Source organism: Cebidichthys violaceus, unplaced genomic scaffold (assembly GCF_023349555.1).
Source record: "Cebidichthys violaceus isolate CVI_PGR_0920_01 unplaced genomic scaffold, fCebVio1.0.p SCAF_16, whole genome shotgun sequence".
NCBI classification, from domain to species: Eukaryota; Metazoa; Chordata; class Actinopteri; order Perciformes; family Stichaeidae; genus Cebidichthys; species Cebidichthys violaceus.
Window position 1 is genome coordinate 8,257,713 of NW_027176329.1, and position 20,075 is coordinate 8,277,787.

General features: G+C 39.8%; 2 protein-coding genes across 2 annotated transcripts; both read left to right on the forward strand.

Moving 5' to 3' along the window:
• Positions 1 to 5,190: 5,190 nt before the first annotated feature.
• Positions 5,191 to 7,594, forward strand: hoxa13a (homeobox A13a). The gene is given in 2 exon segments (XM_068710579.1): positions 5,191 to 5,974; positions 6,515 to 7,594. Coding segments are annotated over 2 exon segments (1,032 nt in total). The 3' UTR covers positions 6,763 to 7,594.
• Positions 7,595 to 17,259: 9,665 nt separating this feature from the next.
• Positions 17,260 to 20,075, forward strand: hoxa11a (homeobox A11a). Its single transcript, XM_068710581.1, has 2 exons — positions 17,260 to 17,954; positions 18,779 to 20,075. The coding sequence occupies exons 1-2, from the start codon at positions 17,294 to 17,296 to the stop codon at positions 19,009 to 19,011; spliced, it is 894 nt and encodes a 297-aa protein (XP_068566682.1). The 5' UTR covers positions 17,260 to 17,293; the 3' UTR covers positions 19,012 to 20,075.

The following is a 20,075-nucleotide window of genomic DNA, read 5'->3' on the forward strand; positions in this document are numbered from 1 at the left end:
TATGTCGTCTAGTTAGATTTGAACATTTTCGATGCATTTTTCTCTGATCTCAGGGGTTTTGCGGTGAGTGCAGTTCGGCTGCTGATTGTTGTGTTGGTGCAATGTAACATTCAGACTGGCATTCAACTGATTTGCATGTGATTGAAAGTGTTTTACAGTTAGCCCCTAAAGACTCACTGGTTCTGGATCATACCTCGTATATCTCATACTTAGATCTACATATCGACCTATACATTATGTTGCCACGAATCAGCGACTTATGTAAATAACGTAGAAACAATATTTTTGAAATAAGTTTGTATCTTAAACACAGCATTTTCTTGGCCCGTTCCCCTTAATACGTTACATTATGAATTAATAAATCAGTGTGCAGCCGAAAAAAAGCGTATAAGAAATTATATGTATATTATTTTGCCCTAAAAATCTTCGACAACCAATTTAAAGATGTTACAAATGTTTCCGGGGAAATTGTTTACACGTATCTGTCTTTTTCATATATATAATGTGATACTTGGTTGATCTGTAAAGGCAGACTGGTAATTAACTAGCGACTATATTCGTTTAGTTTGAACTGGTTCTCCGAAGAGTCTCAAAGAAAGCTATTAAACTCGCTCACATATACACTCAAGCGGCGCCATGAGTTCTCTGCTGTGTACGTATCGTTTTTTTCAATAAGGAAACTAAAGATCTGAAATAAAACCGGTGTACGCGTTTAAAGCAGTGCATTGTCTTATTTTACAGGTTGTAGGTTTATATTGAATGTACCCTGTGTGCAGTGCATTTGTGGTGCACGTCTTAGTAAAACTGGAGTTAGAATTAAATAGGTTTTATTTTGGCCTTTGTGCTGGCTGCACAAAGCAAAAGGCCAAAATTGCAGATTCTGATATTGCATCGTACTCTGGTGATGATGAGGATGAAGGTATAGTTACCAATAACAAAATAAATGGCATTCGCACAAATAATGATGTTGGAAATGAATAATAAACAACATAATGCGCATAATAATAATTATAATTACAAGACGATCCGGTTTAAATCGCCTCCATTTTTCACGATAGAATGAATAATATAGTACTCAGTGTTAATATGGATCTGATATAGAGATCCTAAGGGCACTGCCAGAGTGATACGATTTTTTAAACGTAGCTACTATTTTCTCCCTTCCCATCTCCTCCATCATCCATAGTTGTCATCCGGGAAATGAAACAAACTGCAGACCTTTATATCTGGCGTGATTCCTGTATGCCATTAAATGCTTTCACATGCAGCTGGCGGTCTATAGCTTTAGCAGGCAGTTAACACAACATTTAAGACTTCTGCTGGAGAAATTGAAACGCACAACGAGCGTGTCCATCAAAAGCACATCAATGGCACTTTGGGAGCGAAACCTTCCAGTTAACAATAAACCTTTAGGTGTGTATGTGTGTGTTTTTGTGTGTCCAAGAATGAAGTGGGTCCGTTTTTCTTTATTTTATGCAATCATTCATAATCCCACGACAGGCCACCTTCCAAGAAATATGGAAAAATCAAGTCTGTGACCGCCCTGTGGTTCACTGCTTTGACCACAAAAACATATTGGTTGTTATGTTTTGACAACTTTTTGACAGCCGTCTACTTTAAACATGTGCCATCAACAAGACTGAAATTTGCCTGCATGTAGTTCGTCTTAGCAGCCCCATTTTTATAACACAATTCATGCTATTAACGATGGAAATTTACAGCTGAGCATAACTTTGAATAGACGTTTCCTCACTTTGCACAGGCTTCAGGCGCGTAGGCCGTGGAATAAATGTGCTCTTTCTGTCTTGCGCTGCGTAATTTGGATGCCAGTACAACCGGGGTTTGAACATTAATAATGATCTCAGAGAAAAGCCACTAGGCTGCTGTCAAATCCCACAGTGGAGTCTCAGAAACCTCTAGGGGTCATTCAAATAGCTCAAGAAGGGTCCATATCAAAATAAGGAATCGTCATATCTCATCATTATTTAGTTATCTCACTTGAAACTTATTATATAGCATTAAAAAAATACGATTTTAAATCTTCATTCAGTCGGATCGTTGCTATATTCCACAGCTTTTTGACAACTGAACAATTATTCAATGCCAAATCAACAAGTGTCTTCTCAAGTGTGTGTATTAAGTCTAACTCCATGGTGAAATGGGCATCTATTTGGCGGGACACTGTGTGCGCCGCTCCAGTAAAGTGTCTGTGTCCATTGTACTTTGGGATGTCTCATGTCTGGACGGACCACATGTGCACGCCGGCGTCCACCTTGGCGATGGCGCTGGGTTGTTGTGACTGTAGGACTGTTGTTAAGGTGTTAAGGATGAAATAATCTAAACCTGAATAAAGCATGAATTATCTGTGAATGGAATACCATCCCTGAAGCAAATACAAACAAAAAAGGCCTGATGGCTTTCACCCGGATAGATGAATGGATAGAAATCTCACTTGACAAATAACATGACATGTTAAGGAACGGTAAATGATTAACGCCACTTTGTTTATTTTGAAGCTTGGTTTGCTTACCTCGAGTACAGCGCCACAGGGCAGGCAACAGGCTTGGCCTTGTACAGTTATGACTCATTGTTGTTGCTGCATGTTGCTGCTGAATGATTTCATTAGACTTCCTTGTATGATAACGTTAAGACACATCTTGCCTACTGTCGATCATAGTTTGAATCACGTTTTATTTTACCCAGTATGTATTTATGTGATTTTGCAACGCGAAGTTGCGAAAGGAATCCGGACATTTAAGCTTAATTTATTAAAATCAATGCATACGTAATAAGATGTTCAGTCGAACTTGATTAGCTTAATCGTAAACTATATAAATAGTGCATGTAAAATGTTTATTAACTAAAATAGAAAGTACATATTGAACGAGTAGTAATACAATAAGGACGATATTTATCATTTGGAGCCCAAAAATAGCTTATTGTGCTTTATAAAATTGCAATTTTCTACGATTAACACTCACATGTTATTATAAAGTATATATTGGCCTCATAGGCGGTATAACCCTGTGTTTAATGACTGTTCCTCAAAAGGCCTTGTATTAATTTGCTATTTTTCACATTTGTTTAATCAAACACACATCATGATATTAAATAATTACAAAATAATAGTTTTGTTATTGTGATTTACGTTGACACGTTACCTCTACCAAATTACTTTAATTTACAAAAACATAAAAAATAATGCAGTCCCACATAATGTATTATAGTGTTCAAGAAAGGATGCACCTCCCCCATAGACAAAACATTATGTGGCCTACATTTCAACATTTCCGTGGTTACAACACACACCACCTTCCATCCTTGATTCTTAGTAGTAAGTACAATAATATTAGTTCATCATTGTTTGATGAACTAACAATGTGCCTTTTCGGCACTTTTGTTTAAATTTCCAAAGTACTGTTTTTTTTCAGTGCCAATAGGCCTTCAACACAAAACCCCAAATGGTTCAGAACATTCCTGTATAGCCTAACTGTGAACAACATTTAGCTAACATTATTCACCGTTAGTCATTTTGGGCTTTGAAAATGTTTAGTTTATGATTTATAATTTTGTTCATTTTCTGTATCATTCTAAATTACTTGATATGTTGTTTACGTTTTCTGTTTATATTTTCTGGGTTGAAGTTTAACTCTTGACATATCAAAGGAAGCAGATGAGACCAATAGACTTTTTTTTCATTTTCACTTTACGTCTATAGGCTGCATCCGTCTTTTACACACTTGAGTGGCAGCTTCTGTTGATGGTTGATGGTTATCCTTAAATAACAGATACAATACCAGCACAATTACACTGCAATGGGCCAAAACTAATGCTGGATGTTGAAACTCTGGTAACAAATACATTGAAGGCTCCACTCCACTAAGTCCATTTCCTATAGCAAAGAATAGACGGAGAGCGACTGGTCATAAACACAAAGCAGCAGACCGGACACGCACGCGCGTGCACGCACACACACGCACACGCACACACATACACACGCAAAACCACACACACCTTATCCCGTCCCCTCATTTCAGAGATCAAGATCATTTTCACACGTATCTGCCAAAAACACCTCCAAAAGATCTTCAAATAAAAAACGGCAACATTCCTTTTATATTTCCAAAGCTGGAATACATAGGCACCACCCAAGTGAAGCGGGTACAGACTAGTTCATGAGAATAAGTGGTGGAGAAAACAAAATGAGAGTAAAAGTTAATGTCCTCCAATAGCTTTCATTGGGACAGGAATTCTCACCCCTCTTCCGCTCTTTTCAAGCGCTCAGACAGTTTCTTTACAGCCTGAATAGCCCGACAGGCTGGATGGCTAGACATCAACTTTCAACTTGACCTTGGCCTCCAGCCGCGTCTTCCTCCTATGTCAGCACAGGCATGCACTGCCAAGTCCAATGCTGTTTTCTCTCTTTGCATATTGTAAACATGTCAGAAGTCTATGTCTTAAATATTCACCCAAAACCACGATTTTGAATCCGTTTGTCTTTGTTTCAATCTGAAATTGGCATGGGGTTATTGAAAGGGGGCCCTACTGACTTTGTTTCGAGAAACATTTGAATGGTTGAATTAAATTGCTTAAAATATGTCGACTGTAACCATTTCCACATCCCATACTGAATGCGCTGTTTTATACTGACAGTATAACACAGTGTATCGATCCATCGGTGGGCGGCAGAATGTTTAATTCCCAATATAACACAATGTCATTGAATATTGTTTGTATTACTGGGAATCTCTTTAGGTAAATGGCTGTGTGATGATACCTTGTTCATGTAGCGAAGCAGACAAAGGCTGGCCAGTATGCGAGCGTAAAGGCCATAAGGCTATTAGTCATATGTAGTAGCTGGTTTTTTATAAATTGTTGACCACTTTCAATAATCGACCCTTATCTGTGCTTCAGACATAAAAATATATTTTTTAAGCCATTCTTTATCCAAATCAAGCATTTGAAATTCTGAAATATAACCTAATTTGATTATAATATTAAGCTCGTGTGTGTTTCTTACTTTTTAAGAATAAAGAAACATCCATCTCAACAGAATCAAACACGGCGAAAGCCAAATCAAATAGGTACGGTCACCCTACTTCGCCGCATTTTTCTCCATTTAATTATCTGTACAGGGTGATGTTTACCGTCCTCTTTGCATAACCTTGTCACGTGATAACATCTGGGCCAATGACGGCGCAACCTCTGCGCTCTTGTGCGCGTCAGAGTTGTATTACTCTCTGGGAACCAGTATCTCCTTTTCTCAGTCTCTGTGCTTTTTAAAAAAGAGCCAGAAGCTTCAATGTTGGATGCCGTGCTATGACAACGTCACTGCTCCTCCGTCCTCGCTGGGTCGACCCGTCGGTGATGTTCCTCTACGACAACGGCGGAGGTTCCGATGAAGTCAAGAACATGGAGGGTTTTGCTGGTGGCAACTTTGCCGCGAACCAGTGTCGGAATCTGATGGCGCACCCCACGTCCCTGGCACCCAGCACGGCTTATTCGTCAAGCGACGTGCCCACCTCTGGTATGGGCGAGCCAGTGAAACAGTGCAGTCCTTGCTCTGCAGCTCAGAATTCCTCCAGCGCGTCCCTGCCATATGGGTATTTCGGTAGCGGTTATTATCCGTGCCGAATGTCGCATCACAGTAGCATTAAGTCATGCGGAGCGCAGCCCCCCTCTGCGTATGGAGAAAAATACATGGACACGTCTGCCTCGAGCGACGACTTCACCTCCCGGGCAAAGGAATTCGCTTTTTATCCGACCTACTCCACAGGCCCATACCAACCTGTCCCCAGCTACCTGGACGTTCCTGTTGTCCCAACTCTCAGTCAGTCAGAGGCCAGACACGAGTCCCTGCTACCTATGGAGACCTACCAACCGTGGACTCTCGCCACCAACGGCTGGAACGGCCAGGTTTACTGCGCCAAGGAGCAGCCCCAGCCCGGCCACATGTGGAAGTCCTCCATACAAGGTAGGCTACAACCCTCAAGGTCCAGCCGTTTCTGGACAGAGCTGCTGCTGCTTGACATGTTGGTTTGTTACCACACTGTAAACAGGATGCAAATTGTATATAATGGGGTGTTTGAAATGTCAGTTGCTGTGTCAACCTGCAAAACAGATAGCACAACAAATAGCTTGGTAACTATATTACTGAAGTAATGGAATGAGGGAAAACATATTTTTATTTCCTTAAAAGTGAATAAATAATCTCAGCGCATAGTGATTTTCTTATGTGTACTGATCATCTTTATTTAATTAATCAACCGTCATTATCAAAGAGTAGTCAACCTTATTTTAACTTGTTTTATACTATAACACGTCACTCTCCATAGCAAATCCAGAAAAAATGTTTTTGATTCTATAGCTAGTGGATATGTGTGGCTCAGTAACAAACAAATCACCATTTATTGATAACATTACATTTTGAGAGTTAAAAGTGAAACTGAACCACTTGTTGAGAAGCAGCTCATGACAGCATATTTTGTCTCTCTTTTTTTATTTATTTTTTAAGACGCGGTGTCCCACACCGGAGGAGAGTCTGGCTCTTATCGACGTGGAAGAAAGAAGCGCGTGCCATACACCAAGGTGCAACTGAAGGAACTCGAGCGCGAGTACGGCGCCAATAAATTTATCACGAAGGACAAGAGGAGGAGGATATCTGCCCAGACCAACCTGTCCGAGAGACAGGTCACGATATGGTTTCAGAACAGACGCGTAAAGGAGAAGAAAGTTGTCCACAAATTGAAACCCATCAGCTAGTTTATATTTATTTTTATTACGGACAATATGCTATCTGTGGGATATACACTAGACACGCACATATACACACACACACACACACACACACACACACACACACACACACACACACACACACACACACACACACACACACATGCACGCATGTATATGCGCGCGTTTGGACTCATGGATTGGAACACCAAAACTCCTTCCTGACTGAACATGATTTATTTGTAAGTTACCAAATGATTTCCCGGAGCTTCTGGAACAAAATTTCTGAGGCCTATGAATACTGGACCCTCCTGCCACTTGCTGTTAAATGGCTTTTTGTTTAAGGAGTCAAGTGGAGAGATAAAGACAACATATATAGCTGCAGTTATTTTTTTTTTCTTCTCTTTCTCAACATGCTCACTCAACACAGGAAAACTGACCCCAGTTCAGAGAGGTGTGTGCCACCGAGCTACGCCTTTATCTGCGACTTTATCGACGGTGATAAAAATGCGAAGATTCACAGGAAGTGATGGTGTTAGGGATTTGGACCTTGGAAATGTTAAATATTAATCTCTACTGGCTTCCTTTTTTAAAACCTAACTCGCATGCTTCGCTTGTATGAAGTTTAGTCTTATCATATGAACCCGTGCTCTCATCCATATCCAATCCATGGTGCAGTTATTACTATAATGCTTAGATAATCGTTCGGGATATGTGATCATGTCAATCATAGCTTTTTAGAATGTGTGCGTATTCATGTGGTTGTATATAAAGTAAATCCCGGCTTGTTATCCAGGTTATTTGTGTGTGAGTCCAGTATGTTGGTGTTAAAGTCCGTCCCAATAAAATATGGACTTTGTTGAACTGTATCTAGTTATGTTGAACATGTACCCCTTTCACGGCATCACACGATGCGAGCTCAGTTTACACTTTTTGGCGAATGTTCTCCTCCATAATCGCTGCACTTTTTAAAAACTGTTTTAGACCCATACTTCAGCTGCATGTGACACTATGGTTTGAATAGTGTCTTTGTGGCTGCTTTTCTGGGTTTGTAGCAGCTTTCTTTATCCAGAAGAAGGCTACTTTAAGAAAATGTCTGTTTAGAAAGTCCAATATTTGCAATGTGTAGTAGAGTTCTGTCTGTCTCTGGGAAAAGAGGAAATTAGTTAGTTGAGGCTGGTTTGTATTGAAATATAGGCTGACATTGCCACCTAGCGGCGAGTTTAAGATCATACCCAAAGGAATTATCAATGGTCAAATAGTGCTATACAGACTTTACTGAATAATAATTATAATAATAATGTTAATGATAATAATTATAATAATGATGTTCATTATTATTATTTAATTTTCATTTAATTCTATAATAATTAGCTAATGATTTTGGTCTATGATCGAGACATCTACAGTAATAAACCAACGCAGGTGTAAATAGCAGGAACAACTTTATTTTAATAATAAACATATAGGCATGTTAAACACAAAACATATTTCCTCTTGCTCATTCGTAGTGACTGTAAAATTACAAATCGCTTGAATATTTAAATGTTTGCACGGACATTTAATATTGAAGGGTAGTGAGATGAACTTGTGTATTTTATTTCTCCAAATATATTTCGTAGTGCTTTTGTTACACGTTGAAAGTAATATCCACACAGTTCGAAGTTACTTCCTAAATTGTAATAACCGTTTAATACATTTTTGTAATATTTAGGCCTACATTGCCTTATTGGGTTGTGTTTAGTGAGATGTAGCTAGTTTACATTTACGTTGCATGGAAGTTGCTATTGTATCTTTATTCTGATCAAAGAAACATACTTGTCAGCTTGAAAACCTATATTTTGACTCCATTTAATGATATTTGGGCAATTATTTTTAAACGGCGAAGGCCACCTCGTGTCAATCTGTTTTGTACGACTGCACATTACTAGCCTACTTTGTACGCACTCAACCGCGTTATTTTCTTCCTCTCTGAAGCGCAGTCCCAATAAGTATGAGTGTGTAAATATTCAAAGGCCTATTCACAAATGTCAGAAAGCATTCTAAACAATTGTATTTCTTTTATTACATTTTCTGTAAGCTTTCTATTGTAATTGGATTAATCGCGAACAAGAACTCAAATATAATTAGTCGTAAAATACTCTCGGTCACCGTGATGAAAATATTTTTGTTTTAAAATGTATTGATGTAATGTTGAATGTTAATTTGGTGCAATGATTCGTGGAAATGTTTTGCATGGCAGTGCGTCACTTCAAAAACGGGCCCTATAGAAACATATCTGTGATGTATCAACATGAGATGAATTGCACTTGTAATTTAATAGAATTTAAACTGAATTAATTTTAACTTTTTGCAGTTTCGTGTTTCGTGAAAAAAAAAACCTGTGCTTGCAGAAACGTCTTAACTGCGTCCCGAGTCACTCTAATCGTTCATTGTTCACTGACATTTGGGGCTCTTGTTCTAAAAGATGTTCCTTTTAAATGACAGTGCAGTTGTTACGCAGCTAACCACGCAACCAAAAACGCATCTTCCCACAATGTTTGTTTTGACTGCTTTAATGAATGTGATTCAGTCTTACTGGCAGTCAATTGTCAAACCCAATCCCTCCTCATTCAGAGCTCCAGGTCGTCTGGCTGGCCTTCACACCTGTTAGGCTGCCTGATTTACTTGGCGATTTAACTGTTTTATCCAATTTTGTTATATGGAACAGTTTGTCTTCCTTCAATAATTTCAAGCACAGCCTACTCTGTACGTATGGTTTATCAATCCCTTTTTTTTCTTTAACTTTTTGCAATAATTGAAAGCACATAGGCCTGTGGGTTATACTCGTACAAAGGTATTATAGTTATTTTAATTTATATTTGTTAGTTGATTAGTTGATTTGCATGCGCTATAAGCCTAAACGTGAATAGCTTTACTGACACACACACACACACACACACACACACACACACACACACACATATATATATATATATATATATATATATATATATATATATATATATATATATATATATATATATATATATATATAAAAACTAATTATCTTATTTTTGAATAAAATAAATCTACAAATCCTTATCCAGAACCTGGATGCTAAATTATTTGGCTACTATAAATATTATTAAGCCTATTGTTGTCAGTTGTATTAGTTGTAGTTGTTGTGACTTAAAAACAATGCTGTTACTGTTAGTTGTATGAGTAGGCTACTTATTCTTGTTTTTATTTATTTGGAGTTTTTAGCGAATAATATCATCTAAATGGGACTTTTTTCAACATTTATAACATGATCGTTAATGAGTTTCATTTACTATTCATAGTTCAGCCTCCTTGTTTCAGTTTTGTAAAAATGGCAAATGTTCAGCAACGTAAACGAACATGAATAGGGATTATTTACACGGTCGACTAAAGGCTGGCTTGTTTTCTAAACTAGTAAGCAGTCAGATATTTGGTGTTTATGATATCAACACGGCCAGCTGGCTGATTGAGAGAAACACCACAGAAATGTGAGACAGAAGCATATGCCCGCGAGCACGGAATGCAGCGTCGCCCTGGTCCCACGTCCTCTGACGTAGGCACGGCGGGGCGCGCACGTGTTACACAATAAACTCAGAGATGGGATAAATGTGGGACGTCAGACTGCTCAGTGCGTCTTGTAGTCCAGAAAACACTAACGAGCGGAAGAGCTGATGCTGTAGAGCGGAAGTTTAGTGCAGTCACGTGATCAGCTAGGCAGCTAATTGGCTGCAAGCGAGCATAGCCGCATTTTATTGGTTCGTGAGGACCAAAACAATGCTACAGGTCCCGCCTCCACTCTGACACATAGCGTGATAGTCCAAAGCTCACAGCACAATGATCCGCCCATCACTCCTCCTCCTCACGTCTTTGATACACTGCACGTGCAAAAATTGAGTTCTGCCGCCACACTAAGGCAAAAATAGTGAATTACAGTTAATTTCAGGTTTCAGAAAGGGTTCAATTTAGCCTATTATTCACTTTAAAAAGCTATACGTGGACTTCCATGCATTGTTTTAAGCAAAGTAAAGTGTAGCCGTGAAGTATGAAGGGAATATTTGTCCCTTAAAGGCGCTTTCAAACTAAACAAATGATCAAGCATGATCCATTTTTATTATTCGATTCCGTCTAATACTAACAGTGAAAATGGTCTCTTTAAAAGAAATAACCATGTCACGCTTTCTATTCATCAAATAACTGAATAGACTAGTCTCAGATAGTCCGTATAAACGCTAATCTTTAGGTCAGAAACTCAATATTATCCAATATACTAATACCTTTTGAGGTTTTCGGATCAGTGAATTGGTCAAATACATTACATATTCGATTAGTATGCATCTGGCCTGCCTGTGTGTGGTTGAACACAGACAGGGCCAGCACTGGGCATTGCTCTTTACATTGACCTTCGCTATCTCTGTGCGTAATGGTGGCTAGGCCTGCAACCTTGAGTCACTCAACAATATAGCTCTGGTCAAGCTTGAAAGGACGAGTTTGGAAGATAATCTCGTAATACACCACAAAGACCTGAGCAGACATGCATTTATCAAAGACCGTGGCGGCGGTCAAATAGGAGCACTTGACCGAGATTATGTGAAAGCCTCAGTCGGCGCCTTTTACTTCCTCAGACGGGGTTTTCCTGTCCTGGTTGAAATATAAATGCCAAATAATTTACCGTGTTAGTTCATGAAGTATAGGCATGTCTTTAAAGGAAAGATACACATTGTATATGTATGAGTCATGTATTACAGTGAAGGCAGAAGGTCTGTTTGCTTCGTGGGTCTTTTGTTTGCCATTCCCTGGCAATTCCCTCAAGACAAAATACATATTTCGCGTTGATAATGCTCAACGATTACATATAAAAGTGCAGAAGATATATTAAGGCAAGTTTGTGCAGCAGAACGCATGTTCTTGGATATTTGAACCCATACATATTTACAAAAAGCAATATGGGAGACTGTGGAAATCCGTCTTTGAAAATGTTTTTAAAACGCTGCAGATGCTTCATTTTGGTGTTTTATCTACGCAATACCTGTTTTAATCCACAATAATTGGATTTAAGGGCTGATTGGGGCTTTTCCCGAGTAAAATGGGTCATTCGTTAAGCTACAATGTTTTTAAACAGTGAGTAGAAACAATGATTGTAGGATGATTGGGTGGCCACTCTTTATATGAACCCGGTTCTGCCCGGTCCTGGATCAGTTCAGATCTGTGAATGAAACTACAATAGCCAGTCAAAAGATTCGTTCCTCGTTATTTGAGCTTGGTTGGAAAAAATTATGCGAGAAAAAAGTGATTATCAAATAACATTCTGCTGTTCATGAGGTATAAATAAAAGACAAGAGCGATAAATGTAATTCAGCGGCGACGTTTTCGTTGAAGGTCGTCGTTCAGTTGAACAACAATGTTTACCATGAGTCGAAATATATTTACCTAAAGGCTCTAGGTGACGAAGAGTAAATGCTGCGCGTGTATTGGACTGTTAAACGACATTTTCACACAATGACAAAAAAACTGTTTCGGGAGATGAGGAAAAAGCAATGTCATCTGAATTTCCTATCAAAAAAGACTAGACGTCACATTGGTTTGATTTAGACATATTCAAAATGCCATGTCAGCAACTGCAACTGTTAAATATTTACTAAGATTTGTTATCATTTAAAAGATGCTGAAAACCAAACATCTAGAGCATAAAATATAGATCTTAAAATAGACCAAGGGAAAAAGACACCTTTTAAATAATAAAGTTATATTTACCAGCTGAATTTTATTATTATGTATTATTCAAATGATTAATATGTACTTTTTGAGCATGTGCACATAATTCAAGAAGCGGAACTGGAAATTCACTTTCCAATTGTGCTCTAAATATCTTGTTCGTTCAGCCATCAATTAAGACAAGGATTATCTGACGCAATAGTAGTTTCTACATTGTGGCTCCCCTTTTCAAAATTAGATGAATCCCTATCAATACACTTACATTTTATTCTGTCTTTGTTTTTTCCTCTATCTTTTTTTCCTTTGTAAAATGTGTCCTCCACTGAAGTGCAGTTTATGTCCTTTTGTTCATGCAGGCCCACTCCTACTGACACCTCGTTTCCCAGGATACCCTCTACAGGCGAATCCAGCATTGTGAGTCTCCACTAGTGAGTCAGAGGTGCTCCCGTTGACCGTGGAGTTGGTCAGTTTCCCTGCATGCCTGTGTGGTCCGCCTGGCCCCTCTGTCGTCGCCATCGCTGTCGGCCCACATTTCTGTCACCTGTGGATAAATCAACAGTTGTTCGCCGAATCAGGTTCAAATTTACAAATATATATATATATATATATATATATATATATATATATATATATATATATATATATATATATATATATATATATATATATATATATATATATATATATATATATATATTGTTCCCCTCCTCGTTCATTTGTAGGCAACTTAGTGCTGTGATTGTTTCATGTTTCAGTCTGGAGTACGAGGGGGGGGGGGGGGGGGGTATTAAAAACCATCAGAGTCGTATCAATGTAGCCAGCAACATAGCAGCTGAACCAAAACCATATACCATTCAAGTTCGATAAGGCTTTTAAAACAATCTCATATTGTGGAAAACCAAAAGTAAACGCGTAAAGTAAATGTTCTACATTAATTAATTAGCTCATAGTGTTGGTTGTACGCCCACTGCTCCGTGTACACATCCCAAACCGCCATGTTTAAGTTGTGTTTAGTGATTGTTGAATGTATGTATAATAGTCTGAGCATCAAAAGGTGACAGTTGGTACCCGTATTGTTGTATAGTCACTATGCCATGTGTATCTTGTCGGACTCCTGCTCAGCACACTCTACTACAGACCGTGTTCTCCTTTTGAGATGAAGAATATAGTCAATAGATGCTTTGAGGCGCAGGTGTGGTGGCCCATTTTTCCACCATAAAATGAAAACAAAAACAGCCTGTACTAAAGCTCTGGGCTTTTTATTTCACTTCAAGACTTAAACTACAGGAGGTTTCTTTACAGGACACTGAATGCGCCTATTTAGCCTGCTTTACAGCCTATGGGCCTACCTGACGTGGCGTTAAACTGTACTTTCAGATCCTCCCCACACTTGATTGTTTACTTGTTGTCTAACAAGGTTTTATGGCACACGGCTTTGTCTGTCTGTCTCACTCTCCCTGACACAACCACTGCGCTTATATCACTCCAGAATGGAAGTTGCACTTAATTAAAGTGCAACTTCAAGTTAAATATGTTGTGTTAATATCTGTTAATTGATATATAATTGTTTAATCTTAGTGTTTGATGTAATCCAAATGACAACTGTGTCTATTTGTATCTGGCTATGTGGTCTAAAGAATACGAAAACGGCAGGAGACGGAGTAAAGCGCTTCTCTTGACTTAAAGGCCATAAAAACAGTGTCCCTGAGTAAATACTGATTATCTCCATGTCAAATCTCTTCCATAGTCATTCGTGGTTATGTATTACCAAAATCTATATATTAATGTTTATCTTTTAGGCTTTATGTTTCCTTTAATGTCCAAATCTGACATTAACATTGTCAAGATCAATTTATTATAAATATAAGGAGTTTTAATGAGAGCATTTCTCCAAAATAGTAAAATAGTAAGAGTCAGAATGAGTGGTTTACTATTTACAGCTAAATTAAGCTAACCAAACCTATTCAAGACGGTAACTTAAAGGCCTGCATCTCTCATGATGCACTATAAGTGCGAAGGTAAAGTTCGTTAGACTTTTCCTCAGCTCAGAGTCAGAAGTTCACATTAGTACTCTTGTAACCTAAAGCTTTCGTAAACGTAGAAGCAATTAAAGGAACTCCATCCGGGGCACAGTGGGCCCTGTGCTCTCTGCAAAGGACCTTCTCCCTCCCCCGAACTTGAAGTCGACCGTAAAGACAAAGCTTTGGCTTTGAGAGCTTTTACGCAGCGCCAGACTGCGGTTTTGGTGACCAACAAATCACACAACCAGGTTGGTGAGAGGATCAACACAAATACAAAACTCATTTCACATACATTTGGCCTTTTTATGCTTGTCATTATTCTTGAACGAATTGTTTTCAATTGTTTAGTCAAATGGTTAGAAAAAATGTATTTATTGTCGGTGGAAATCTTACCTTAGTTGTTTACAGACATAATATGTTTCTATTTCGTTGAAAATCCTCAGCTGCTGACTTTGAGTCCGCGTTGGTGGCGACTTCCTATCACGCTTGGCCTGTTTTGTGGTGTCTGTCTGGCCGGGGAGGGAAAAAAACGCAGCAGAATACTATAGCAGCTATAAAAACGCAGGTCTGTCCAGAGCTGGCTTTGGTTTTCCTGGGCATCCTGTGCTCAATTACCGGTTAAAAGCTTCAACACAAGTCATAGAATTTGTCTGGATTCAATGAGAGGCGGAGCGTATGGTCGCAAAGACACTCGAGTTGTTTGTGCCCCTGCAATTGATCAAATAAAATTGCTTGCAAGCACAACGGTACAACTCAGACTGCATGTTTTTTCCCCTTGTTTTGATAGACTCACGTTGTGTTAGTTGGTGCTTGCACAGTCTTAGTGTTTGTGATATTTTAAGGTTGTGTTTCACATTTGTCATCAGCAACCTCTTGGATCCGAATGTACATATCGGGCTGTGGGGCCAGGCCAGACGCGGCGGTCTTAATCCGAGCTCACGTCTCTCATTCACAGCACATTAGAGTCAAGTTGCAGCCTCTCCAAATCATGCTGCATGGTGGCCTCACAACAGACAGCCAGGGAATGTGCACTGTGGCATGTTTACAAAAGCAAATACAAGAAATCCATTCATTTTAAAAACATAATGGACAATTGTTTTCTTAATTTGTATAGCTTCAGGGGAAAGAAGACCTTTAATACCAAATTATTTGCAATTCCTGTGTGGCAATAACAAACGTTACTAGCAATCAGAATGTTGCATGCACATTTCGAGCTGTAACTTTGAAATACAGCTGCAGGTATTTAGAAATCCTGCAAAAATAATCCGTTAAGAAATGTTTACTCATTTTGTTATGTGCGTGTGTTTTATTTACGCAAATGTAGATGCGTCACAAAAATAGTGATCTGATGGAAATTAGTATTCATCAAAACCTGAGCTTTTTCTAAATTCTAGAATGTGTCTTCTAACTGGACAACGCACATTTTAGTAAATATTGGCACCAAAACGTAAATAAACTTCCGTGCGTAAAAGTCGAGAGGGCTTGTATGTTGCGACTTTTTGAGCCGTTGTTGGATCCATTAAATATGAGACAAAGCAGAGAAATAAGACAAGAATAATTCAGCAATAGAATAGGTGTATTATTCTAAATAGGTTGTTACGTTTGACTTTTGAAGCAGACTGCTTTAATGCATTTTCCTCAGTGAGCCTCGTCTTTTCTGAGAGGTGTGTCGTGTTTTACTGTTGATACTCACACAAATACAAAATATCATAATAATAAAATGTGTTTATTACTCTAAACGTTACAATTAAAATGTTATTGGTGTAAGGTTTCTCAGACCACAAAAGGTCACTGTCAGGTTTGTTTTCTGTTCACCCTAAATATTAAGGTCCTGTATTTATGTAGTCAACATTTGAGTTTGGTCTTTCTTATAGGCTACTGTTACTAACACAAGGCTGTATCCTGTTGAAACATTAGCCGCTACTTTGAACATGACCCTGATAACTAAATGCCCACTGGGCCAAATGCTATGTTGTAAAACCACCAAATGATGATGACTAAGAGGTTTCTAAAAGCAGACTTTACAGATAAGCTGGTTGTTTCCTTCCTCCAATTCAGGTCAATGTTGTCAATGCACAGTAATGCTGGTTCAATCATGCTATTGTCAGGTGGGGTTTGGAATTTTTATCTTGCATAATCATTTCATTTTTCGCGCATTGTGTACATCATTTAAAAACAAGGAAAACCAGAAAAGCTTAAATTACGCACACACATTTTTCTAGGGCACGTAGTGTGGAAAAGCACAGAACATCTGGGAAATTGATAATGATATTCGGGCTAAAGCTTCGATTGAAGTCCACCTTCTCTCTTAAAAGCAGCATTCAAGTTGTCTTCCTCTGACTTCGTTGCATGTTAAGGAATTCCTCTTTAAGGCGACATGGCGACAAAGCAACAATGCCAAGCTTTAGGACACATAGCAGTCATGTCTCTTACACTCCTACACACACTCGTTTTCTTCCCTTCACACGCGCACACACACACACACACACACACACACACACACACACACACACACACACACACACACACACACACACACGCAGGCACGCAGGCACGCACGCAGGCAGGCAGGCACGCACACGCATACACAGCCTGAAAATCTGTCAATTTCTGCCGCGTGGTCACGTGACCTCCTCCTCCGTAGAGTGGATGGAGATGGCTCTCCACGTCAGCCTACGTCTCCAAATTTCTGCTTAGCGAACCTGCTTCAAAGAGGCAAGAGGCACGGCGCTTCAGAGCCATGTTCAGGGCGGTTATAGAGGAATCAAACCCCAACATAGAGTTATAGTAGAGGGTGAACTACGATGATGGATTTTGACGAAAGGGTCCCCGTCGGATCGAACATGTATTTGCCCAGCTGCACTTATTACGTGTCGGCGGGGGCTGATTTCTCCGGTCTTCCCTCGTTTTTGTCCCAGACCCCGTCCACCCGCCCCATGACATACTCTTACTCCTCTAACCTGCCGCAGGTCCAACCCGTCAGAGAGGTGACGTTTAGGGACTATGCAGCCATTGAAGCGTCCGGTAAATGGCCGCACCGGGGGAACTTGCCCCACGGCTACCCCACCACGGAGGACATGGTGCACCGGGACTGTCTTTCGGCTCAAACTGCCGTCGTTGGGGACATGTTCGGTAAAAACAGCCCCGCAGCTGCCGCCGCTGCGTACCACCACCACCACCACCATACGAGCGCCGGCTCCGCTGCAGCCAATTTCTACGGTAACGTGGGTAGAAATGGCGTGCTGCCACAAGTCTTCGACCAGTTTTACGAATCGGCGTACGGGAACGCGTCGGAGAGCTCCTCCACGCATGGCTATTCAGGGGACAAAACGACGACCAAGCAGCCCAGCTCTTCGCCAGAGGACGAACCGTCGTGCAGAGACACCGAGGCGAAGGAGCAGCGGGATGAGGCGAGCAGCCCGCAGTTATCTTCCGGCAACAATGAGGAGAAATCCAGCAGCAGCAGTACGTATTAAAGTCAGCGCCTTGGTTATGAGAGAAAGTTTGCAATCTTACACACTGCTGTTAAAATTTTTATATGCTGTTTTATAAGCATATAAGGTTTATAGAGGGCCTGTAGACCCCCCACCCCCAACAAAACTTTGTTATAAACTGCAGGATCACGTGTTTGGAATTGAAATTGGCCGTGAAAGACAGGCCGGTGGTTTTTCTTTAACACTCCCTGACGTTTTGCAAAAACACCCAGTTATCAATGTGAATTGTTATACAGACCTGCGTTAATTCCACGTGTTATAAACGTGCTTGTTTCACGGCTTCTTAGCATTAAAACAGCACTTCCATGTAATGAGGTTCGTGCCTCTGGTTTAAGGTTTATCGGACATGAGCTCTTGTGTTAAAGCCATCATGGACTCTTGTGTTCCCATTTGTAGATTTACCCCTTTGTGTTCTATAAAACTACTATACCACTACTACTACTACTATTATAAAAACTGTCTAATGAACCGTGGTCTCATTTCCCTGTTGCTCTTAGTTGCTAATGTTTAAAAGCGAGCTTATTGTTTTCATTTGCTGGAAAAGGTCAAAGCCCAAGTATTGTCTGTAGCGATCCAGCACGAATGGTTTGGTAATCTTTCCAGTGTAATTTAATTTCTTTATATGTGGCACTTGTTGAAGTAGAAAATATGCTTTAAGTAGAGGAAATCCGCTCACGTGTATACTTGCAACACCCAGGACGTACAGAACGTACACAAATGTTTCTAACATATCAAGGCTAATTTTAAATGTTCATATTTTCTGTGACCAGTATACTTTATTTTTGTGTCTTTCAGATGGACAGAGGACCCGTAAGAAAAGGTGCCCTTATTCAAAATATCAGATCAGAGAACTTGAGAGGGAATTCTTTTTCAGTGTGTACATTAACAAGGAGAAACGCTTGCAACTATCTCGGATGCTCAACCTCACCGACCGACAAGTGAAGATTTGGTTTCAGAACCGGCGCATGAAGGAGAAGAAACTGAACAGAGATAGATTACACTATTATACCTCCAATCCTCTGCTTTAGGGGTCAACGAAGCCCCGTCACAGCTTCCATAGTCCTCCGCTGTGGGACCGACTGCGTTTACAGACAGACTGGCTCTCCGGCTGTGACTCTTCCAGTGTACAATGTGTACCACATTGGCCGCGACAGCAGCAATACTGCTCAATGGTTAATTTCAAGTTCGAGGACAACAGTATCCTGCGATCGGAATTACCCACAGAGTGAGCATGAATTAAGTCAGTCTGTGGACTTTGATTTCACTCTTCAGACTCTCTTTTTGAGAAAAATGTACAAACGGATTTTTGCCCTCTTGCGAGGGCCCTTGTTAATATTATTGTGACTCACAGACGCCTTGTTTATTTTTCTTTCACGCGGGTAGAAATTAGTAGTCACTGATCGACTGACCCAGTGTATTTTGTAATCAAAAGATTTGTTTAACTTTTTTTCTGTTTTTAAAGTCAGAAAAGTGGTGGATTTAGGATGATGGTGGCTATGTACTTAAATAACTGAAATTGTATTGGTGTGACCAAACAGTGAGTTCGAGCGGATGAGATTGTAATGTGTTTGTTTTGTGTGCTTATTTATTTTGTAGCCACTCGTTTACTATCTCCTTTAATGCCACGGCTAACCAAGTCGAAGTCCAATATTACAAGCAGGCTAGGGATTCCGTGTTGAGTCTGGGCTGGCCTTTTGTCGTCTTTGTATAGCCTGCAGAATGAGGGCTATACGTATTTATATGTTGCGTATCTACAACACCCCAATCCATGTTGTCCTTTTGGATTTTTGGAGACTATCAGTTGAGTATTGATAATGCAGGCCAAAACCAGAGAGATAAGCTTGTCCACTGGATCCGTGTGGAGTTGCACTGAGGTACACGCCCAACATGCACACACAGGTATATATGCAGCGGGCCTGTTTGGTCTGATATTGATACGCATAACAGAATATTTTTGTCATTACTCGTGATCCTTTGGTACTTGCTGTCTAAAGAAGATAAAAAGCTACATTTTCAAGTGTGCTAACAGGGCAATGCTGGTCAGGGTCATCGCATTGAATCAATTGCTTGGTATGCCCAATTGTGTATTGTA

What these genes read in the sequence shown, in the direction of transcription:
- hoxa11a (XM_068710581.1), top strand. Translation starts at nt 17,294, where the DNA reads ATGATGGATTTTGACGAAAGGGTCCCCGTCGGATCGAACATGTATTTG. An exon ending in GGAGAAATCCAGCAGCAGCA is followed by an intron (nt 17,955 to 18,778) that starts GTACGTATTAAA and finishes TGTGTCTTTCAG; the next exon opens with ATGGACAGAGGACCCGTAAG.